The sequence below is a fragment of the Chaetodon auriga genome, chromosome 4 (assembly GCF_051107435.1).
Source record: "Chaetodon auriga isolate fChaAug3 chromosome 4, fChaAug3.hap1, whole genome shotgun sequence".
NCBI lineage: Eukaryota > Metazoa > Chordata > Actinopteri > Chaetodontiformes > Chaetodontidae > Chaetodon > Chaetodon auriga.
In genome coordinates this window covers 25,828,988-25,853,048 of record NC_135077.1, presented here as the reverse complement: position 1 = coordinate 25,853,048, position 24,061 = coordinate 25,828,988, and the positions used below count along the sequence as shown (strand labels likewise).

The following is a 24,061-nucleotide window of genomic DNA, read 5'->3' as shown; positions in this document are numbered from 1 at the left end:
CACACTGTACTGTAGGTCGCCATGAGCCTGAATGTCAGGCGGTGACTTACAGCAGGAGAGGCGAGCATGTGTGGCATGACTCCAGTCAGTGCTAGGACGCACACACACACACACACACACACACACACACACACACACACACACACACACACACACACACTGCATATCCATGTAGTCCAAGGATCAAATGCATGCATGATCATGACTTGACTCAGAAACACACCAATTCAAATTGATCCAAACATGTCCTAAAAACTCCCGCAGACGTACAGACATGCAAACACCGCTGAGATTTGAAAGTCACAAATAGTGCCTTGTCAGCAGTAACACAGTAACACACACATCTATACATGCATACACACACAGACACACACATGCAGCACAGGCAGGCATCAGTAACCAGCTCATATTGACGCTGCGCTAGTGCCAGCCATACATTATTAATATGGGAGTCTGTTCAGATAACTGGAGCTCTGGCGCAGGCTAATACCTGGGAGAAACGGGATGATCCTCTTCTTTGGGTCTTTCTGCCCTCCCTCAATTGGGAACTTGTCGAGTATCTGCATCTAAGGAGGAAAGAGGAGAAAAAAAAAACAGTTTTAGTTTTCTGGCTTTTAAAGTTGAACATTTCGGGAAGCGTACTGTACTTATCTGCTTTCTCTGAGAGTGAAAAAAGATCAATATCAATCTCATGTCTTTATGTTAATTATAGAGCTCGAGCCAGGAGGCAGCTTAGCTTATCGTAGCATAAACACAACGAGGCTGGCTCTTTCCAAAGTTCACACGCCAACCAGCACCTCTACAGCTCACTAATGAACACGCTGTATCTCAATTGTTTAATCCACATACAGAGTAAAATGCAAACATGAGAATTTGTAGTTTTTACAAGGGGTTAAGGTCAGGGGTCACGTTAACCACATACTTTCCACCATTGATGGCAATGACGGAAAAATTGCGAAGGCAGTCCATCGTCTTGACAGAATAGAACAATGAGAGTGATCGACTGTAACATTAAGGAGTTCACGAGCAACACTGCCAATAAGCGCATGTAGACCACCTTCAGCAGACCCCCTGTCCAGTCTACAGGGTGGCAGCAGAGCACGAGTTCAGCTAGTGGAAAAGCTAAAAATCACTCATGTGCTTTGTGTGGGGCTGTCATGAAAAGGTCTGCTCGTGCATAACATGGAAGTTTGTTCTGTATATCAAATGTTACTGCGAATGTTACGTGAAAGTCTGACGGAACCTGTGGCGGTGACTTCTCTGGGTGAGCGGAGACGCTGCACAGAAGCGCTGGATGGGCAGATAAACTATTGTTGATCAAGGAATAGCTGCAACACTTAAAGCACTGTTCACCATATTGCAGCGCCTTCTTGGAGCACATTTCTTCTCATTTTATAGAGACTCTCATTATGTGGTTACCGTGGTGGGAACACATCCTGGGGCAGTCTATCCACTGAGTAGGATCATTAATTCTAGTGTGCATTTACGGTGAATTCCTAATTGTAATAACAGACTGCCTTATACCACTCATGACTGAAAGTGGCCACATTACTGCAATTGCTAAGTAATACGTCAGGCTCCCGTGGACAAATAAAAAATCCTTTACTTTTTATTCAGACTAGGAAACATTAAGTAAGTGGATGTGCAGCATTTTGGGGGTGGCACCCCTCAAATGCACTTAATCCCAAATCCACATGAGCGAATCACAAATATTCTGAAAATCAAAGCTTGTCAACACTTCTTTGGTCCCAAGGGCGCAGAGCAGCGGCGGCACAGTGAGCTGCGGGGTCCGCGGGAGCCAAACAAGCTACGATTTATTCATAAAGCATGGTGACATGAACATGGTGAGAGGAGAAGTGCTGACACTGGAGCTGAAGGTGCAGGCAGAAAGACGGAGGATGAGGGAGGATGGGTAGAACGAGAAAGACAGAAGCAAAGCAGGGAAAGAGAAAGGCAGAGAGGGAAGGAGAGACGCAGCAGAGGTCAGGGGGAGTGTATGTGTGTGTCAGCCCTATTGTGTTTACCCAGTTTACCCTTCAAATAAATCATTCACGAGAGGAATTAGAGAGAAAGTAAAAGCAAAGCACAGGAGAGATGCAGAGGGCTGGCAGACATACTGCACAGCACTGCAGCAAACTGTTTCCTACAGCAATCAGAGACAGAGAGGAGGTGAGGAAATGTGTGTGTGTGTGTGTGTGTGTGTGTGTGTGTGTGTGTGTGTGTGTGTGTGTGTATGCATGCATGCCTGCATGTGTGCGTAGGGGGGTGGAAGACCAGAAGGGTTATAATTAAAGGAAAGAGAAGAGACATCAGTTGTGGCTGTATCTGATGATCGAGGGATGTAAAAGACCCCGGGGAACGAAGGGAGCGAACAGCCTGACATCTAGTATGAAGACATCTAGACCCCCCCCCCCCCCCCCCCCCCCCCCCCCCACACACACACACACACACACACACACACACACACACACAAACACTTCCCTAATGCCCCATCCTGACACATCCTTCCCCAGATCCAGTTCCCTCTGTCCATCTGTCAATCTGCATCCACCTCTCTATTGAACTCCTGTCTTCTTTTTTACCTGGTTCCACTCGGCTGAGAGTTAGAGGCCTCGAGGAGACACAGTCAGTGCTACACAGCTCATGATCCAGACTCTCAGTCTGTCTCCACCCCCCCCACAACACCTCGTCCTCCTCGGAAGATTTTTCTTTAGCTGCAGTCATACCATAACTTCTTCTGCTGCTACAGCACAAAACTTGGTGCAGGTCCTGCTGTTTGGACCCCCCCCCCACACACACACACACACACGCTGCTTGGGACAAAAAAGAAATCCTGCTGATTTTACAACCAACTCTGAAAGACGCGCAGGGCCTGATGGATGGTGGCCCAGCAACCGAACATTTAGCAGAGAGGCAGATTTCAAATGTGACTGCACCTTTTTTTTCCACTCTCTTCACAAAAATGAGTGACGAGGTGGAATGTGAGGTGGGGGAATGTCAAAGCCAAAGAGTGTGTGGTTATGTAAGCATATATATACATATATGTGTGTGTGTGTGTGTGTGTGTGCGTGCGCGCGTGCACAGGTGCAAGCACTGGAAAGGACGAGGAGGCACCTCTAAGACTCCACATGTCAGCTCTCGGCCCATGTCATCTCAATCAGCTGACTTCTTCATCAGAGTTTAACACACTGAGCTCTCCCTCTGAGCCTGGTCCGGCCCATACTGGCCCACTTGGATCAAGGTCAGCTCATTATTCAAAACGGTCTCCGGTTGTTTCAGGATAGGCTGAAAATACACACTTTCCTGTCGCTGATGACAGATTCCTGGCAAGAGGAAGCGCGCTCGCATCACGCCAGGAATTGTGGGATCACAGCGAGAGAAAATGGTGAGAACAGGTGGGGCGGCGGGGATCAGGTGACATGACTGCTCTCTACATGCTGCACGCTGCATAGGAAACACTCAGCGAGCGTGTCTTCCCTCTTGTAATATGACAAACACGCAATCATTAGTCCAGGTGGTGATATCATATTCCCAGGATGTGGAAAGATAAAGAAAATAAATAAAACACATAATAAATAAAAAAATAAATAACACTCATGCCAAACCATTGCTCCACTTCCCAGACTTCACTGTCTCCTTGGTAACCAGCACAGAGAGTGTGAAGAAGAGTTGTGAAGGGATGTGATTGGATGATGCTATGCAGCTCTGGACCACTGGTGTAAATGTTGGGAGTCAGGTATAAAAAAAAAAAAAAAAAAAAAGACAGAAAAAAAAGCAAAGGGATGAGGTTCTTTTATCTCTTGTCAGAGTGAGTACAGATTACTATGACGTAAGGTCCAATTCATACTTTAGCTTTTCTGCAAAGCTCTTCCACATTACGCCTTCAGGGACATCAGGATTTTTGCTTTTGACGCTTAATTCAAGCTGATTCAAATGCTGGACTGCATCGCCCTGGATAGGAGCAGCAGCTTTGAACATAAACAATGAATGCGAGGGTCAAATAATAATTGAGAAAAGGAAGACAAAAGATTCTCTTTGTAAGCACAACTCACACCAAAACATGCTAACGGTGGACATTTTAATATCTCATCAGTTAGTGTTCGGTTGTAAGATTATTTGGGTGTTTACATTAATCTGGTCCTACTCCATACTTTGACGTCGTGGTATGTACAGCTTCTTAAACCCACCCAAACCCAACAAGCACAAATGTGTCTTTTTCAAAAAGAGCCCAATCCAAAAAGGACATGTGGACAGTCAGAGCCAGCCCAAACACACCAGAGGAGCCGGTCCAAAACGCAGCGGACCTGAACAGAGCTGAACAGACTGCGCTCAGAGTGAGAGCAACAGCAGCTCCGTCTTCATATCATGCTCATGTGCTAAGAATAGAGCTCCATATAAGGAACTGTGAGGGTCAGTTGCATAAACTTGGGGGATGCCATGCTGTTACTGTGCGGTGGATTGATGCCTCACTTCCTGTTTGGTGGTCATGTGACCGTGAGGGCTGAAATCGTGGAACAGAAATATAAACACGCATTCAGCCTCTGGAACAACTCATGACCGGCACGGCAAAAACAGCCATGTGATCTTCGCGCCATTTCCACTGCAGCGTGGTGATAGTGAGCAAGGCCGCCGGTGTCGCAGCGTGACATGATAAGGTCATCGCTCCTGCTGCTCCACTTGTATCTGCAAGCAAACATACAGTTAATGATAAAGCCAACACGTATCCTGTCTCCACGATGTCAACATGTTTCCTCTCACTTTCCCTCCCAGGATGCATCAAATCCCCCACCCCCCCCTGTCTCTCTGACCCCTTTTTCATCTTGAGGAATAAGAGCTCAGGAAGGGACATTTAGCCCAAATCTTTGACGAGTGAGAGGTGCATCTTTTACTTTCTTTGTCTTAGTTCAGCTCAAATCTTAGAGACAGAAGGATGGAAACTAATGGAACACAAGTCTCAACATGCATTAGTGGCTAGCAGTATTCAGTTTCAGAGAGACAGATGTCTGAGATGGGCTCGGGGGGGGGGGGGGGGGGGGGGGGGGGGGCAGGCACTCCTTTACAGCCACAATCACTCACAGTTGTGCCTCTAAATATAAAGTGGCACCCTGGCACCAGATCTCGACACTGCTCAGGGCACATTATATTTGGATGGAACATGATATCCTGCATGGATGGGAGTGGCGTGGCGGCTGGATTTGTTTAAAGATTTAAGCTCTGTTCCTGGAGATGTCAACACTCTGGGGTGTTATGTCCCACATGGTGATTCAGGCTCCCCTTGTTTCACTATGACAACAGGTGCAGGTCTGTCCACAGTCGCTCATCTGTCACTCTCCGCTCTCAGGCTGCAGAGGCTGCAGGGATGGGCTGTGACTGGGAAACACCCCGAACGGGATCACATTTTCTCCTGGGACTGAAGCGGAATTCCAGCTTATCTTAAAACATTGTGGCACCTGTAGCCACGGGAGCGATATGAATCGGACGGTGTCGTATTATTACAAACACCTCCTTTCAGTATTGTAGTGATGGAGGATGGATGCTGACGGACGACTTCAGTGAAACTGCTTAATTTAATTTCATCCAAGTGCTGACAATGAAAGAAGTGAAAGACTTGTGAGCCAGTTTGACAATTGTGTTAACACTGTGCTGGAGCACAGCCTGGGCAGCTGGAGGAGGACCTTGGCAGAGAGCTCTGAAATGACTGGAATCATTCAGCGCAGCAGAGATAGCGGTGTGGAAGTTAAGATAACAGGATGTTTTACTCTCTCTCTCACACACACACACACACACACACACACACACACACACGCACACACGCACACACACGCACAGTCATTAAAAATACATTAATCAAAGAGATAAAACAGCATAAACTGCGAGAAATCCTTGAAGACAAAACAGGTCCATGGCTATTTATACTTAGTTCATAATAAATTAGCTTTGAAATAATAAGAAACAAGAACAGAGCCAACCACAACTACACCTAAACAAAGAACAGTCATCACATCCTTTGAGCAACGCCCTTCACTTGTGCCCAAATTATTAGCCTCCATTCATATTTAACAGAAGCGCTAGCAGAACGCTCCAGTGGCATTTTCGGGCCACTTACCACCTCAGCTGTTTGGCTGAGTTCGGCCCGAGCAACCTCAATCTGAAGAAAAGAACAGTGTCGGCTTTCACACGGACCGCTTTAGTTTGGGTTAAGTAAGTAGGCCAGCCAGCTCACAGTTCACTACAGGCGAGGCAGAGAGGAAGGGCTCTCACCTGTGCCAGGGTTCAGCTAACAGAGTAGCATAGGACCTAATTTAGCCATGCTGATGGTCTCAAGAGTTTCCATGCTGACAGCCAGGACAAGTCTTGGGCAGTGTGGCCAAACCACCGTCTCTCCCAGAAAGGGTGAATCGGATGGCAATGCCCTCCCTGTGTGTGTGTGTGTGTTGGATTTGGTGCTCAGTGCACTCCACAGCCCACACTTATAAGGGCGTGGAGGGGAAATGAGAAGTGAGGTTTGGAGTACAACCATGAGTGGGCTGGGAGGAGTGAAGAAAGCCTGAAAGACACTGGAAAGAAAACGGGAGAAACTCAAAAGAAATTCACTTCCTTGTCATGTCAAGTTCTCAAATGGTGCTTTATTGATTCAAACAATGCTCTGCAGTTTCCAATCACTGGCAGTTGTTGTGCAGTTTGAAAGACCGGGGCTGACTCCACCCTCAGCTGGCTCATTTTGAAAACGCTGCTGACACTTGAAAACAATGAGCCTCCACATTAGCAAAGGCAAAAAGGTGCCTGTGCAAACCACTGGAGGTGTAGCATTAGAGGCCTGCTGGAGGAGCAGCACGACCTTTGATTTGACCCAACAGAAGACCACTCCCAGACCATTTGTTCAATAAATGCTCAACACTGACTCCAACTGGAATGTAAACCAGAACAACACATCCTGCTAAAATTGTGACGTTGGATGCATATTTCTTTGCATTTCACATTTGAAGTTGGCCTATTTTTCTATAGTTTGTGGTTATTGTTATCGTTGGCTGGTTTGCAGCCACACGGTTTTTGCATTTCTTTATTTGGACATAATTAATTGGACAGGAGTCACCCTGGCTAAAGCGTACTGTGGTCTGTAGAAGGGCTTTAATTTGAAAGGCTACTTCCTTTAAAGCTCCTTCTATGACTATAGAATAAAATGTAATCTGGCTGAAAAAGAGAGGACACAGTGGGAGAAAATTCCATCATCATGTACCAGAGAGACGTGAAACGTATCACACATACATCCACGGACAAACACACACATATACGTGCACACACTAACAAATAAAATGAATGCATGCAAAACAGCCTAAACATAAAAAGCCCATAAGAGAATCCTCTGCAGCCTGTAGCTCCTGAAGCTAATGGACTTGACCCTGGGAACGTGCATGTGGTGGCAGATTAGCCTGGGAAAACTAGCTCAGAAGAAATGAGAGGGGGTGTGGGTGGGAGACGAGGAAGGGCTTCAGAGGAGGGACAGAGACAGATGGATGAAAGGGAGAGATATGGAAGTGGGGGTATAGGAATGAGATATGAATGTGAAAAAGTGTGTGAGGCGGTGGGGAAGACGTGATGAGTCGGGCGTGTGGAGGGAGAGGAAGACAAATAGGGAAAAGACTGATGGGGACAGCAGAGCAAGAGGAGACAGACACCTGACTTTCACTTTGAATTCTAGCAGCAGCTCTCATATCTCATATCTCTCATTAGCTCCGCAGGTCTCTTGGTTTCGTCTCTCTTTCAGCCTGACCAGGTGGCATTAAAAAGGCTGCGTCCCACATGTCCTGTCCAGCCTTCTGTTTACCCAATCACTGTTCATTAACCTGCAGACAGAGAGACAGGGCAGGGCATTGGCTGGAATGGGACTGGCCATAACCACCGATACTTCAGATAAGCAGAGGCAACCTATGATTTCAGCAATAAACCTGTAGGGTTTGTCTTACTGTCTGGATGTTTGGAATACCAGATGAAACTCAGCTATCTGGTATCAGAAGACACAGACAGTGTCAGATTAATGGTTAATGAATATACAGTATGTTTGAGTAACTTTACCTGGGTTTTGCCTGGTATTGCCTTTTGGGCATTTAGTGTGTGTTCAAACATCATGTTGTAGCTATCAAGTTGTCAGAGAAAGAGCAAAAAAAAGGAGTATTTGACATAAATCCTGAATACACAATCATTTTATTTGCAATGAAGGCAAAATGTTTTTGGCCTTCCAAAAATTCAAAGCTGCAATATGTAGAATGTGTGTAATTTAGCATCTTTAGCATTTTTCAAAACATTATTTTTTGTTTATAAGTGGAGACAATCGCAGCCAAATGTCACTACTCATTCTCAGGTCAAGCTTGTGTGGGACTTAAAGACACTTTTTTTTACTTTTTTTTTTTACCACTAGAAGCACTATGAACCAGTGTTTTTACAGGTGGGCCCTGATTTGTTTTATACAAGGATGAACATATACGTTAGCGTCGCAATGCACATTGCCACAACCCACCTATACACAAAAGAATGCGGTAACAAAGGCAGTAAAGGAGAAGGCCGCAAGCTAGCAAAGATGGACGTAAATGATCACCGATTTAAAACACTTTGTAAGCTTTGCAAATGTCTTATGGGAAATGAAATACATTCAACAGTTTAGTTAGACCTCAAGGATGCACAATATATGGTTTGTTGAGTAACACTGAATGGAAACCTAGCTTTTGTTTGTTTGCAAGAAAACTGCACAGGGGACCTTTAAGGTCTCTATATTGTTCAAACAAAGTTCGTGTGTGATCATTGAACGGCACCTGAAACATGTTTTTTACATTCTTTGAACTAGTGTGGTGGGCGTTGGCAATCAAAAACTACAGACAGCAGCTTTAAAAGGTGACTATTTAGGACAAGGACGTGCTGATGTTTGAGCATATGTAAGAGCCACAAATGACATCTGACCATGTTATTGTCGATCAAGCACGCCAGCAGGAACTGATTTCATCTACAAATGTCAGTATGTCATTTTTCTATTCACTAAATTCTGCTACATGAGAGGAAAAAGGACAGAGGGACATATAAAGAATGACACCTTTTCCTTGATCTGCGCCTCCACATCGGAGGATAACAAATAACTGCATGAATTCCCTTCATACTACACAGGTTCATATTTCTTTTTATCACACTTCCCTGATATCATCTGTCCTTCAATCATTCAGCAGTGCAAGCTGCTCTGCGCTCAACAATATCCGGGCATACAAAACACAACCCTGCCCTCTCTGAACACGATGCACAGCAGGAGTATGAAATAAATACTGTGTGATTTATCAAATGGTGAACAAAGGCAGCGGAGGCCGAGCTAGAAATGTAATGAAAAAGAAAAAAACCTTGAGCAGCCTCTCTATTCAAGGCTCAGTGTGAGGCAGGGCTGTCAAAGACGTATCGCAGCACAAAGTGTTCAAAAGTTTTCGTCGACGCTCCGCATCGTCCCATCCCATGCCGGGGGAGGAGACCTTGAGCTGAAACCAGAAGCGTGAGGGCTGTCCATTCCAGCACACAGAAGAGAGGAAAGAACACAAGACAGAGGTGGATGGAGAGCAACAGAGGAAGTCTGTCAGCTGCCACATACAACGCTAGATAACAGACAGCAGAGTAAACAGAAGAGGCACACGGAGAATACGTGTGTATACTCCACCTGCTACATATACTGTATGTAACTGAACATGCTAATCCAAAAAGTCAAAGGAAGAGGAGACAGAGGTGGAAGCACATGGGGAAGAACATACTGCAGATGCATAGACACACGGCTATGCAGTAAAAATAGATTTTAAACATGTAACGACCTTTTGAAAGGTCTGCCAAAAAAAAAAAGACGTGAAAATAGAGAAGAGCTGACAGACACTCCTCCATGATTTCCATTCTCTGCCTTCATGCCCCTACACGCAGAGGCTGCCAGGCATTGGCAGGGCCTCTGCACCTCGACACAAAGAACACAAGCCCAGAGAGGAACGACGCCTCCCCTCTTCTCCAAACACTTGAAGAGGCAAACCTGAACACTCCATTCAAACATGTGAGATCAATGCAGCACAGGCCTGAGCGTCCGACTGAAGAGCGATCACTGACTCTGATTTTTCTGTCGGTGATCAAAACTGAAGCTACGTTCGCTTCTTGATTCGACGTAAATCATTCGGAACAGGAGGTTTGAGATTTGCTGCGAAGAAAAATCTGTATTGATATACACGTCAATGAATGATCAACATCATCTTCAGGTGATTCAAAGGCTTGTAGGAGTTGCTGCCAGAAGATGTGATCTGGCAATATTCTCAGAACTGGTCCTGTAGCATCCTCCATGGACGAGCTACGTGGAATAAACCAGACATGTCAGCACACAGTTTACATATCCAGCAGACACAGAGGAGCATCAGCATTCATACTGTATGTAGTCATGTCTCTGGCCATCTGACAAAACCAACTCCACTATTCTCTCTATTTTGGTCTCCACCTACTCACAGGACGTATCAAACATCTGGCTCTTTAGCTGCTAAATGATCCACTGTGTTTATGAGCTAGTAGCTACTTGTGTCTGTCTGCTGTCTGATGCTGTGTGGGGATCGTAGATTATTGAGCTGAAAACAGCGATCCGCTGCTGGAAACACGGTTGACGTGAGGAGAGTTTTCAGACTGGTTTCTTTGGATTACTACTTTGTATGTCTAGGCAGATCCAGATCTAGACGTCCTACTGAATGCAAAAATCTCAGAATTTTGTACAATTAACGTCACAAATTTCCTGGATTGTGAGTCTTGACAGAGGCATATGCTCTCTAGGAGCTTTCTCGTTTTGTATTCCAAGTCCCTTAATCTTGCTTTTGTCTGTAAAATTGTGTTCAGCATTCAACGGTTTCAATGCAACGTTTCAGAGTCAGCCGCCATTTCTATTCATATCTTACTAGGAAAGTTTTATTATTATTATCAGTGGTAGTAGTAGTGGTGGTAGATCTCATTTTCTCGTGCCTTCTATGTTACTTTAAACCTTTCCTGTGTCAGTTCTGCACTCTTCTCTGTCACTCTGATTCCCTGAATGTGTCCCAGTCACCTCACAGTCACACTGTCAAGCATGTTGAGCGACGGAAAAGTCCCACAAACGCCTGAACTGTGCTCATTCATCCTAAATTTAGCCCTCACTCCTGATCCCTTCGCCATGGGTGTGGGAAACACTGCATACTTTTCCCCCTCTGCTAACAGACCAGTGAGGACCCAGCCTGGGCCGTCCTGTCAAGTGCCTGATTGTAACTCACAAGAACAGGTCCTGTGTTCGGTGTGTAGGTGTCCTTCCTCTGCCTCTCATCAGGGACTAAAAAGTAGGCTATGTTTCTCACTCTTCACTCTCTCTCTCACACACACACACCCATAAATAAAATAAAGCAGCCCTTTATCCTCAACCTGAAACAATGGGCTACCTCATTCAGTTGAGTTACAGTAGGTCCACAGAACACCTCAAGGACAAAGGGGCTGAGTTAGTGGCCTGGCTATTCAGCAATTTATCCTCGAGGATAGCATACCGATAATGCCTTGTGGTCTAGACATATGTTTCCATCAAACAGCCCACTTAGAGGTTAGAGATTCCCAATTCAGTGACCTTACTTTCAAGCGTTTTGACCACAGCTACTGTATAATTTTCTGCACTGAACGTAACACGCTGTTTGCTGCTAGCACCCGTAAAGCTATTTCCAACAGGAGTGAGTATCGACCTTGAGACTGAATTTCAGCAAACCAAACAAATATCGCCTTTTGGTTGTTCAAAGGTACACTAAACACTAAAACAGGGATAACAGAGAAATATAACATTAAAACCTCCCCGAACTAAATATTCAGTTGCTGTAGGGAGGCGCATACGAGGGCAGACTTGGAAAAAGAAAAGAGGGTTGTCGTGTGCGCGTGTGCGGACAGAATACAAACCAAAGGCCCTCATAAAAAGCGTGAGTCAGAGCGTGTCCTTCTTTCAGATGGCGCGGCTTTAAATATACCCTCTTTGCCCATGGACACGCAGGGCACAATCACCCACTCCTCAGAGGTTCCTCAAACATTCTTATGAAGGCTTCTTTGTAACAAGTGACCCTGAAAAAACCCACAACATCTTTCATGTCATGCATCAGCATCATCAATGTCGTCAGCACCAACAGAATCAACAGAATCTGAATCAGAATCAACAGAGTATGAGTCTTAATCATCAACACCACTAGTATTGTTGTCATCCTCATTACCATAATCGCTTTCATATCTTTCATCACTGTCCTCCTGTGCCTCATTATCACCACCACAATAATCGTCCTATTCTTACTCCTCATTGCTCCGCTCCTCCCTCGCTGCCTGGCAGGCTGACCTGTTCCTCTCCCCGTCCCGGTTTCCTCCCTTCTTACGAGTAACTTATGCTGGCCTACTTCTGACAAAGGGACACACTGTTTGACTCATTAGTCAGGTCTTGCTGAGACAAAACCACATCAGTGCAGGAGCAAGGACGGGTTAGTCCGGGGCTGAGGGGGGTGGGAGCGGTATTCAGGTAAAACTGCGGGAGTGTAATGAAGAAAAATCAAACCCACCTTCCAGCTGGGCAGCTTTAGGCCCCCAAGCAACCAGCAAATAAAGAACTAATGGGAAGACGATGGCAAAGTTTGGCAGAGAGAAAGGTGCTACTGTCTCCCCAAAGAAGCAGAGAGTGTGAGATCCAACCCACACTGAACAGAATAAAAGTTCACAGACAAAATGGCTCCCCACAGGGCAATTCTGGCAACATTTTGCATTAATATATTCATTCTATTAGCTGTAAATGACTTCTTTTTCGCAGAAGACCACTAAATATCACTAATATGGCTCCTATTATTTTTACCTTAACACATTCTCTACATCGCTGGCTTCATGCTGGCAAGAGCACTTTGGAACTCAAGGTCATGTTACTGGATCCATTCAAATTCACTATTTTCCAGGAGGTGTTGGCAGAGGGCAAGCATGTTAATGTATAAAGTGATGTACGGGTGATACAGGAAAAGACAGACAGACGCTGAATGGTCAGTGCTACATCCAGTACATCAAACGGCTCTTCATGTGTGTCTTACATCAAAACACACAAGCTTTACTGTCCATACACTCTATGCAGAACATAAAGAGTTGGTTTTTCGATTAAAGCAACATCTGCGGACCCTCTCATTCTTGACACCAGCCCTGAACCCGGGCCACTATCCAGAAAAACACCCTGTTGTGGTTATTACTAGGAAACAGTCTTGAAATCCCCTGCTATCTTTGCCAAAGCCTTGGTCAAAGCGCTCTCCAACAGTCTGAGAGCGGCCATCCATGTTTCTTCCCCCTAGGGTTAGCAGGGCTGCTGAGAGCAGCAGGGTCCCTCCACCAGATAAATGTTTGGACAGGAGAGGCTCCAGGTTGCTCGGAAAACAATGGGATCAAACAGGACCATCAAAGGCATCTAGTAAGATCAAAGGCTGACAGAGAGAACTTTCCTTTCGGTCCATATACCGGCAGAGATAGAGGATTACTGAGTATTAGAAAGCTGGTCTGTCAGTGTTGCCAGCAGCGGTTTTATTCATGAGTGTCACAGTGTAAATGGGAACATCAAAGAACCAGGCAAAGTAAGACGTGAGCAGTGGAGTGCTGGTGGTGATATACTGCAGTGTACTTAAAAAGGGACCTCTGGTAAAATCCAGAAATATGGAGCCAAAGATTTTCAAACTGACAAAGTTTGGCAATATGAGAACCGCTGTCTTTGTCAACTCAATAAACCAAGTTAGGTGACCTTTGCCCCTCGCCGTCTGACAAAGCTAACAAAATCAATCTTGCCGCTGTTGACTGGGAGTGATTTTGTGACAAGCCATCCATGAACCATTAGGGTTCATTAGTTTCCTCCCAGGCAATTTGAGGACCACGCTTGCGTACGCGAGGGGCTAAATATGAGGAGGAAGACACGCATCCACTCGGCCCGCCCATGTCTCTGACTTTTCCAGAGCATACTTTGCTTGCTTTTCAATGTTTATTATTCTACCTCTGTCTTTTATTCCACAGTGGGGGTAATCAGTTGCGGGGGGGTCTATTTTCCACCTCACACTGCCCCACTGGTTATCAATGGGACCTTTCAGAGAGGACCTTTCCTCCACTGATTGAAACATCATTTCCTGCTGGACTAGCACACTAGGGCTATTGAGATGTGCCCCCTGTAACTCTCTCACTACAACCCCTTCATATTTACTAGTGACCCTGAGACCTCTGGTCCAATATACATATGCTATCAGCTTGCAGCAAGCCAAGGGTGCAAGGGGCATGAATGCACACAAACATTCTGTCAGCGTGGAACAGTCAGTCTGAGACACACAGGGCCGGGCTTTCACTGCAACTCTGCTCTGCTCCAAAATAAATGCGACGAGAGAACTTCACACGTTAAACATGAGTAAAGCATCCGATTGAAGTCAAGAAAACAGAAAAAGACCTCCTCCATGTAGGACTATATTTAAAGTACCCACCAATCAGAGCAGCCTGCACTAGAGAATCTCACAGCAACCCGCTATTAAGCACGGTATATTAAATTGACTTCCCTGTGGAGTTCTTGCTTGTACTATAAAAAAGGCCTGTCAGCTCCTTGACGTTTTGAGGGTAAGGCAGAGATGAGATGAGAGAGAGGAAGAAGAGGGGAGAAAGAAGGAAGGGTAGAGACATAGAGAGGGCAGAGAGAGAGAGATGCAGTGTATTGCTGCGTCTCTACGAGGCTGAGGGATACAAACCATGTCTCCCCTGCTCCCCGACCAATTACTAACACACACATTGATTCATTGAGGAGACAAGGTGTGGAGAACACAGACATAGACACGGTGGCAGTGAGCAGTCGCGAGGCTTACACATTAATCTATACAAAACAATGCTGCAAGTTCACAGGGTTGACATGTTCAAAATACATCAGGGGCAATGGAATTAGGGATTTTGATACAAACGCTCCTCGCACGGCAAATGCAGGAGAGTATATGAGGGATGGAAGTTTACCTGTAGGTCAAAGAATTTGCTGTATCTTCTGTAGATGATGTGAGAGGTGTTGTCAGAGTAGGTGACATTGATGAGATATACCTGCCAAGAGAAGAAAAGCAAAGTTAAAAGATGGGCCACAAAGTTTTTTATGTTAATTTTTAACAAGCTTGTTTAGTCAACCCGTTCTCCTTCCCAACTCGTTACATACACATACTTGATCAGGACCCATTTAGTGTCACTTTTTAAGGCTCTGGGTGCCCCTTTAGCACCATTTTTCAACATGCTGGGCTTTGTGATCAACTTGGCAGGAAGAAATATAAAATGTCCAGTTAGCAATGTCCCACTACACTTTCAAAATAAAGCTTGCTAAGAACAATAACAAACACATTGCTAATATTGTGAACCAAAAATTTAGGCACCAAAAACTACTTGGTTAGGTTTTGGAAACTAAACTACTTAGTTTAAGAAAAGGTTATGGTTTGGCTAAAAATAAAATGTTAGTTATGTACTTCACTTGCATACATTATTTTATGTACTTAACGAAAGCAACCTTCACTTTTGGTTTCAAACGGGACACAAACCTTGGTCTCCTGGGTAAAAGATTATGTTGCCAATTGTGCTGCCAATGGGTCCTGACCAAGCATCCGATGGGGTGAGTTGGGAGTGAGAACGGGTTGATTTTAGTCCAACCAACAGTGCAAACCCAAACATGTTCAACTACAATATTATAAGTCTGATATCTGAGATATCAATTGTCAAATGTTTTGCTCAGTAAGTGACATTCAATCAATTACATTGTCAATTATTTTCTGTCAAATAACTAATCTATACAACAAACATTTTCAGCAATCATTGAGACAATAGATTGTAATGGTGTACACAAAGGCTTGTAGTACCAACAAACTGACAGGCAAACATGCTCACACAGCCCAAGACAAATTCCCCCAACATGAATGTTCAATGACATCCACTCATAAATCTGTTAGTGGTTGATACTTCAGGGTAGATGGTGACATCATCCCTCCTTTGTCAGCGCACTGACCTGCTGGCCTTTACCCTTGGCGAAAGCAATGTTGCAGCCCTGAGAGGCCTGATAAGATTGAGATAGAGTCCATTTATCCATCAAGAGGGGGTAAGTGATGCCGCCATCATCTCTAATCTAATGAAACTCGGATAACCAAGGTAACAGATCCAGAGGCCAGGAATTTTTCATCAGAGATGTTCAGAGCAGGTGGGATATCTCAACTGCTGATATAAAGATGTTCAAAAAGGGTTCTGGTGTGAAATTACTCAAATGAATGAGTTGTTACCTTAACATTAGGCAACGAGCTTTTGAAGAGGACATAACACGATTACCTGTTTATTGGATACAACTCCAGAATTGAATTTAATCCAGTATAACTTTTTAAAGCTTATATATTGTTCTAATACTCTGTCACCTTCAGGGGGGTAGGCAAAATCAGAGAAGCCCCTCTCAATACAATGCTGTACAACATCAACACAACTACAACAGGTCCTAGTCAAACTGGGTCCTTTGCCATTGCCCTCCAATATACAGGTATACCAAATAACCTGGTAACATTGTGTACACTGGGGATTTTACTGTTGACTGGTGTTCCAGCCCTGCTCTCATTTTTATAAAATCATGACTATTATTTAGAACACAGAGAAAACACCATCAGACCGACAGCTAGATTTGTCTTTTTTCCATTGTTGCAGCCAGATCACAACAGCCTACACAAAAAGCATTCATGGTGTTTCCGTATATTTTGTACCCACTAAGCCGTTTAAAGCTGTATACATCTGGGGTGTACTAAACATACAGTTAAAATACCCATTATCAAGTATTTCCAATAAAACAAGATGTTGTCACCCAGCCAAGGCATTCCAGCAAAGTGGCCCAGACACAGCACAAACAGAAATCCATTTAGCATCAAGCCACTGCAACACAGAAACGACTGACTATGCTTCATCTATAGCATTTAGATTAAATAAAGACAATGTGTTTCCCTGGTGAGCCTTTGCTGCTCCTTATTTCAGCAGGCGTCATCCTTCTGAGTGATCTTACACTGTCACTCCAACCCTCTGTACCTGCCAAGAGCCTCCAGAGCAGAGCCGAGATAAATGAAGTGGAGTAAAAGACTCTGATGTTGACGTACGCAGGGCAGCAGCTTGAAACAAAAGAGGTTCCACAACAAAGCCAAAGGTTAAAAGGCCTTGTTGCTGCTGGAAGGGGCTCAGCTGCTGCTGGCGAGGAGCCACCACAGCATGTTCACTCCCATGCAAACACAGCTACTGGCACCCAGAAGCTGTGACTGTCACACTACACTGACAAACTTGTTCTTAGCACAGCAGGGTGTCACCACAGCAATTAGTTTTGGCATTAATTGCAATGAAAATGTGCTCCCCAGGGTTCTGCTGAGCTACAAAATCAAAAAAGCCAAAAACTGGATTGTGCAGCCAACGTCGGCCATGTTTCAAAGTGTCTTTGTAACTTTTGCAACATAACAAGGGCTCGTGAGTATAGCAAATAGCTGTTTACTGATCATTAACAAAACATCTCTTCACGGAAAAAGATAACATTTCAGAAAACTATAAGGTCGCACATGGAGAAGTGAGTTTACTGCTGGCTACAGTGTACTCGCAACACATAATGCTTCATACTACTACGAGACGCTACACTTGATTTCACTGCTACAAATACCTAAAATATGTTAATGCTGCTGGTGCATGTCAGTCAACACTGATAGAGACTTATCTAAATTACAAGATATGCCTCAGAGTGATCAGAGGGGGCTGCCCCGGCAGTTGTCTGAGCTTGTTTGTGTGTGTTGTAGTAGTGTCTATGTGACACTGAGAGCGTATTAAAGGTCTACCGATGGTAGATTTTCAAGGCAGACACCAAAGTGTGTATCTGAAAAAATATAACAGTATTTTGGTCAATATTCAGTTTTTACCCACACCAGCAGTGTGGATATATGATTGTAAGTGTCACTCAGTCCGTCCCTCAGTCTGCCCACAAACTATCTCAACAAGTCCTGAATAGACTTATGAAATTAAGTGCACACATTCATGGTCCTCAGAGTTTTTGAATGTTTTTTATCTAGCACCACCAGTTGGTCAAACTTTTTACTTATTCAGCAAAATGCCTCTACACAGGGTTTAAAGCAAGGAATGTTTCTGTGCCTGAAATATGCTTGAGGCAGTACGTGGATGGCATTTGTATCCGTGGGCACTAGATAAATCAAAGATTGGGTGGGCCAGGTCATAAAAATGAACATTCCTTAAATAGTTGATAGGGTGCAGATGGGTGAAATAATACATAATTACCTGCAGCAATCCCCTGGCAGCACAAGCAAGAAGATGGTCTCCCCATTAAGCGAGATGCTGTGCACATTTACGCACAAGGCACGGCAGCAGAACTTCATAGATTAGGCTAATCTAAATCTCCCACAACAGCGACAGTATCGTTCGGGATCTTAGTGTTAATTCATGCTGTGTTCATACAAAAGGTCACACTCACACACACATTCCAGGTTCATACAGTGAAACGGTTTTGAGTAAAGAAGCCATCCTTTAAATTTATCACTAAAGTTTTTAAACATCCTATGATATCTGAAGTGACCACACTGTGTGCATGGAATGGTTAAAATTCCTGAAAGCAGCCTCAGTGTCTCCTCATTAAACTGTTGTAAAGGAATCCTGGAAAGCTCGCACTGCTTGAAAGGCAATACAGCCTACAGGGACCAGTAGAGGTGGAGTGAACTGTCCATGCAGGTCCAGGTCTCAAAATCAGTCAAAATAATTTGTTCAGGTGGGTGGTGGGTGGATGATGTGAACATGTGGATTCGGATAACACCGGAGTCAATTCACCCATCGCTAGATTGGGGTTAGGAGAAAGAATGGACCGAAGAGGGATCACATCATGTTTATTGAAGATGCTAAAAACACAGCATAGTGAGCAATGGGTGAAAAGCCAGATGGATGACAGCTGTGACACATACCGCAACCTGTTTCAGAGAGACAAGAACACCAAATCTAATAGTTTTAAATGTGCTTTGTCTCCTCACCCTTTCCTCAGTCAGAAACCATAGTCTGGTAATTACATTCAAGTCCAAGCACAACTTTCAAAGTCAGAAATTACAGCAGCAATACACTTATCTTTCAAACTTTTCTGCACTTGTATGCAGCATAATATGCCTCCTATAGTCAAAAGATTGCCACATTATTCCAAAAGATCGCAATGATCTGAAAAGGAACTAGAACGCAGTGCTCTTTCAAAGCAGCGCACTCAGGTGCGTTACTGAGGTGACACTTGGCTTAGCCATAGTGTAAATAAAGCTCTTTATTCATAAAGCAGATCTACTTTATTAACACAAAATATAGGGTTCCTGATGGCTGTATACATTCATATATAGCGAGTATTTCCCATAGATGTACAGTATAATTATCTGTTCTTGAATCTACGACCCAGCCCTTTGCCAGCACAGTGCAGGAGACCTTTAAGACTTGTCTCTGTCTACTGGACTGGTACAAAATTCTGTCCAGACATTGACTGTTCACAGGCGATGTACGCTGATGACCCTCACCTTTCCTCTTTCACCCCGTGAGGTTGACATCTGTGGGTTATAGTGAAATGTCTAGACAGCTGTACAAAATGGATGGACTGCACTGAAAATGTAAGAATGAAGTGTAAGAACGCTGGAGATCTCTTAACTTTACATTTAGGGCAATCATCAGACCGCAACTTTTTTTTTCCACTAGGTTTGTTTCTGACAAATATATCTGAAAAACTACTGACTTTCCTCAGCTGTACTGTGTCTTTAGGGCTAATTAATAAATGTTTCATTTTAAATGTTTTTAAATTACCCACTGAATGATTAACATAGTAAACGTTATACCTGCTAAAAATTAGCATGTTTACGCTGTCATTGTGAGCATGTTAGCATGCCGACGTTTGCTCAAAGCCCTGCAATTTCTTGCCACTTCCTGGTTAACATGTATGTCCATACAGATACAGCTGCTGTAAGTATCAGCCTATACATCAACCGGCCTGGCTCTAAAGTATATTAACACAATACTAAGAGATCTGTGTGGAGCTTCCTCCAGTTCTACACACAGCCGTGTGTGTGTGTGTGTGTGTGCTCTATAAACTCCTCTGACCTCAACAGTATGCCAGAGTATCGTTCTCCCATCATGCCTCTGGGCCACTTAATTCGACTCAGAAGCAAATCCATGCTTAGCTGAGGTATAAGATAGGAGCCAGGCTGGAAGATGTGGACTCAGTAAAAAGATCCAAACCCCAGAAGCAGATGGGTATGCAATTCCAACCGCAGTGGAAAACACAACCAACAACCATCCGTGGTCTGCCCATGCCCAAAATATCAAGCTTAAACCTAATGCCCCCCCAGTCTCCAAAATAGACTCTATTCACTAACACAGCCTGTAAATTATAACAGTCTGCGCTGCTGCGGCTCAAGACAGATGAAGGAACATCCAGCAGTAAACATCTTCTCATTTGTCTCTCATGAAATCTGATTATTTTATTCTGCCTATTATATGGCAGCTGCTTTTTGGGCATCTTTTCATGAGGAATGGGACATACTCATGCAAGAACTAAAATAAGCCAACATAAGCTGACTCAGAGCTCAAGTACATCCAGTCGTGCATGTTAAGTACAGCCAAAATGCCCTCTGTCAAGCTTCTGTGGATCCTGCATTTATTACCATTATGTAAAGCTTTCAGAAGTAGTTTATGACACACTGTAACGTAGATGTTCGCAGGTATAAGGACATTTTGTGTCTATTAATGAACAGTATTTGTCAACAATAAAAACAGTATCTGTTTGAACACCAGTATCCACTTATGGGTCTCCACATAAAGAGTTATAGTTGTTCACAAATAGGCCGACATGAATAAACACTGCTGTATATCTGCTGATTTTAGCGTGTTATAGAGTATTTATTGAATGTTTATACACTACTTATACACGCAAATAACATTTCCATATGCTAACATGGAACAAAGAGGATCCATTTACACAGCAACAAGATGAGACATATTCAGTTATTTGCAAGCACAAGAACATTAAGTACCCAATCATCCTCCATGTTCTTGTGGGGATTTGAGAACCACAGACATCAAGATAAAAAGTCAAACATTATCTTGTGATTGCTGCAAGACATTCTTGCACAGCAGGCTTGTCTCAACCAACAGGGCATTGCTGCAATTCCAAAATGAGGGCTGAAATTTGGCCGAGGAGGCAACATAAAAGCTCCCGTGGCGAAGCGAGATCTGCATGATCTCTTGATTTCTAACACACAGTTGTTAATAACCACTCCTACGTTTGGAAACAGGAAGGTGTTGGAATTGTGGGATTAGGAAACAATGAGGAGGCGGCACCATAACTCACCAGATGACTATAAAGGGCCTAACATGAGTAAGTTTGACCAGATGTACAACTGTTTGAGTACACAGCTGCTCCTGACACCATGCGATTCTTTTCAAGTCTTTTCTTGATCACAGATTAGTCAATCTTCACATTCCACAGCAGTCACATGTCCACACTCCATTTTTGATATCTAAAAATTGATTCAAAACAGGGTAAACGCAAACAAGACGGAAAACTAAACAGCTCAAAGAGGGCTTTGGGGGTTTGAATGTCCCAGATAGCAAGAAAAGACCTTATACATCAGTCCTTCCCACGGGAGGAAGCGGGACTTGAAAACAAAAGTTTCATTCATGCTCAGAAGCAAAGAAAAGAACATGAGTTCTTACAGCTAAACAAACTGGACCTGTGATTATTCCATCATGTTCTTCTGAAACAGCTAGAAATATTGATGAATCATAAAAGAATCAAGAAAATAGAGTAACTTACAGTTACAGAGGAAGGCCAGGACCCAGTGTCACAGTGAAGAAGGCAAAAGAGCAGAGTGCTTGGCGGGGCAGGGAATGTGGGCCTAGCCACTAAATGCAGGGAACCCCGCCTATAAGACTATATTTAAAGTAACCTATAAAACAGACACGCATCATACTTTCATATGATGTGAGTACAAAGAGTCAGGTTGGAAAAATTCTCTCGGCGTGGGAGTGAAGTCTTTCCACACAGAACCACAACCGGCCGACGCTCACTTGACTAATACAGTCAGTTATTCTTTCAGCTGAGACAGAGAGGTTAACAAATGACAATAAAGCCTGTCAAATTCTCTGAGCCGTTTCTCAGCCAGCAAAAATGTCACAAGAGTGAAATAAACTGGAGGACAATTCTATTCAGAAGCTTTGGCAGGGGGTCTTTGGAAAGTCCATAAAGACAGAGGTTTTGTATCCGCTGCCTAAACAGAGGCTTTTATGAGCCACACACCAGGCCGACGCCGCGACTTTTCCTTAACCGTGCTCGCTTCCACTTTGAAATGCTCCAATCACGCCTCCTGTGCCTTTGTGGTGGCACAGGAAGTGCCCATCAGGCAGCACTCAGGAAAAGCGTCTAATATGCAGGTACATCCTGTGCACCTTTGATGGCTTCTCGATATCTTTTCAACTTGTTGACAAAAGAACAATCCTGAAGTGACTGTTAATCAGATCCCGGCAAAGTTAAAGACAGACAAGGTCGTGCACTCGTGTAAACAAGCTCACAAGATGGATTCCAGTTCATTGAATTTTGCCAGCGTTAAGTCTGGCTATAAGCACTTTGATATGTGAATTCAAAGCATCACGAGAACACGAACAGACCTCCAAAGAGGCCGAGCTGTGCCCAAATAATATGCATATAATAGCACACTCTGAGCTGTTTTTAAGGCAAGTGTCCAGCCTGTAAGAGGACCAGGTCAAGTTTCAAGTCCTAGAGGGCAGATCCAAGTCTGAGTCTTTACAAACTGCAAGTCAAGATGCAAGTCTTTCATGTTGCTGAATGCTGCATTTGAACATTTTCCTCTCAAAGCTTTCAAAGCTACTGCAAAGTGCAGGCCTAATAACTAAATACAGCACGTCAGCTGTGTGCCTGTATAATGCCTGTCCATCACTGTCTGATTTGTTTTTTTCACAACGTCAAAGTGTGGCTTAAATCTGCATTTCTTGAGTGTTTTGGTCACTTGTTTTGTATTTTTCATCTTTACATAATCAGTCTCTTTTCCAAGAGAGACCTGAGAAAAAGAAACAAGAATACAAGCAACAAACAGAACAACACAATTACACAATAAAGGAGGTAGAAAAACTGTTAGAAGGACCATAAAAAGATCAGACAATAAGGTGTTAAGATCCCTGCAGAAATGTGAGACGAGCTCTGCAAACAGTGGATCCACGAGGGGAATCTGACGTGCTGTAGCTGGTAGATTTAAGTGAGAGAGGAGATGTGAAGCAGTTTTAAGGCTTCAACAACAAAGCTTTATAGATAAATATCACGAGATGGTTATTTCCTTTTGAGAGTCATGTGACACGGAGATCAATGATGAGTATGAAATTTGTCATTTGTGATGAGGCGTAAAGAACTATGACACACAGGCTTTAGCTGCTGGAGTGTTGATGAGGCAGCAAGACAATAAAGACCACAGAAGAAGACCTGTTGACCCTTCTCTGTCGCTGTCCTCCCACTTCAACATTTTCCCATAAATCTCCTGTGTTTTTACCTGTCTAAAAAAAAGCTGACTGAAGGCAGAGCAGCCTGTTTGAGGTTTACCTGACACGGACATGTTGCAGCTCTTCCGACGTCATTACTGATGCTGCTCCAGGACCGTCACAGCGGCTGAGCAACAAGTTGAGTGGCAATGTGTTTTTGGTACCGGGTATTTCTCTCTGCTTGGTTTTCCACTGCAGATAGAACCCCACGATGTAGGCAGGATTCTTAGTTGATCGTCATGGCAACGTTACGCACCCTTCACTGTATCAGAATCACTGTAACCTACACTGTACATGTACCGTTCAACTAACAACTCCACTGCTAACCTTTACTTCGCTCCGCTCATATTCACTGTCACTCTCTGCCGCTCACACACACACACACACACACACACACACACACACATGCACACACACGCAGTGACAGTTCTCTGACCAGTGT

General features: G+C 44.1%; 1 protein-coding gene across 7 annotated transcripts in view; it reads right to left on the bottom strand.

The window, feature by feature from the left end:
* The window catches only part of sh3pxd2aa (SH3 and PX domains 2Aa), a 96,191-nt gene that overhangs the window by 66,358 nt on the left and 5,772 nt on the right, over positions 1–24,061 (bottom strand). For all 7 annotated transcript variants that reach the window (XM_076727937.1, XM_076727936.1, XM_076727940.1 and 4 more), the window contains exons 2-3: positions 15,028–15,108; positions 491–566 (exon numbers count right to left, since the gene is read on the bottom strand). In XM_076727937.1, the coding sequence (XP_076584052.1) occupies positions 491–566; positions 15,028–15,108 (157 nt within the window). The remainder of the gene's footprint in view (positions 1–490; positions 567–15,027; positions 15,109–24,061) is intronic.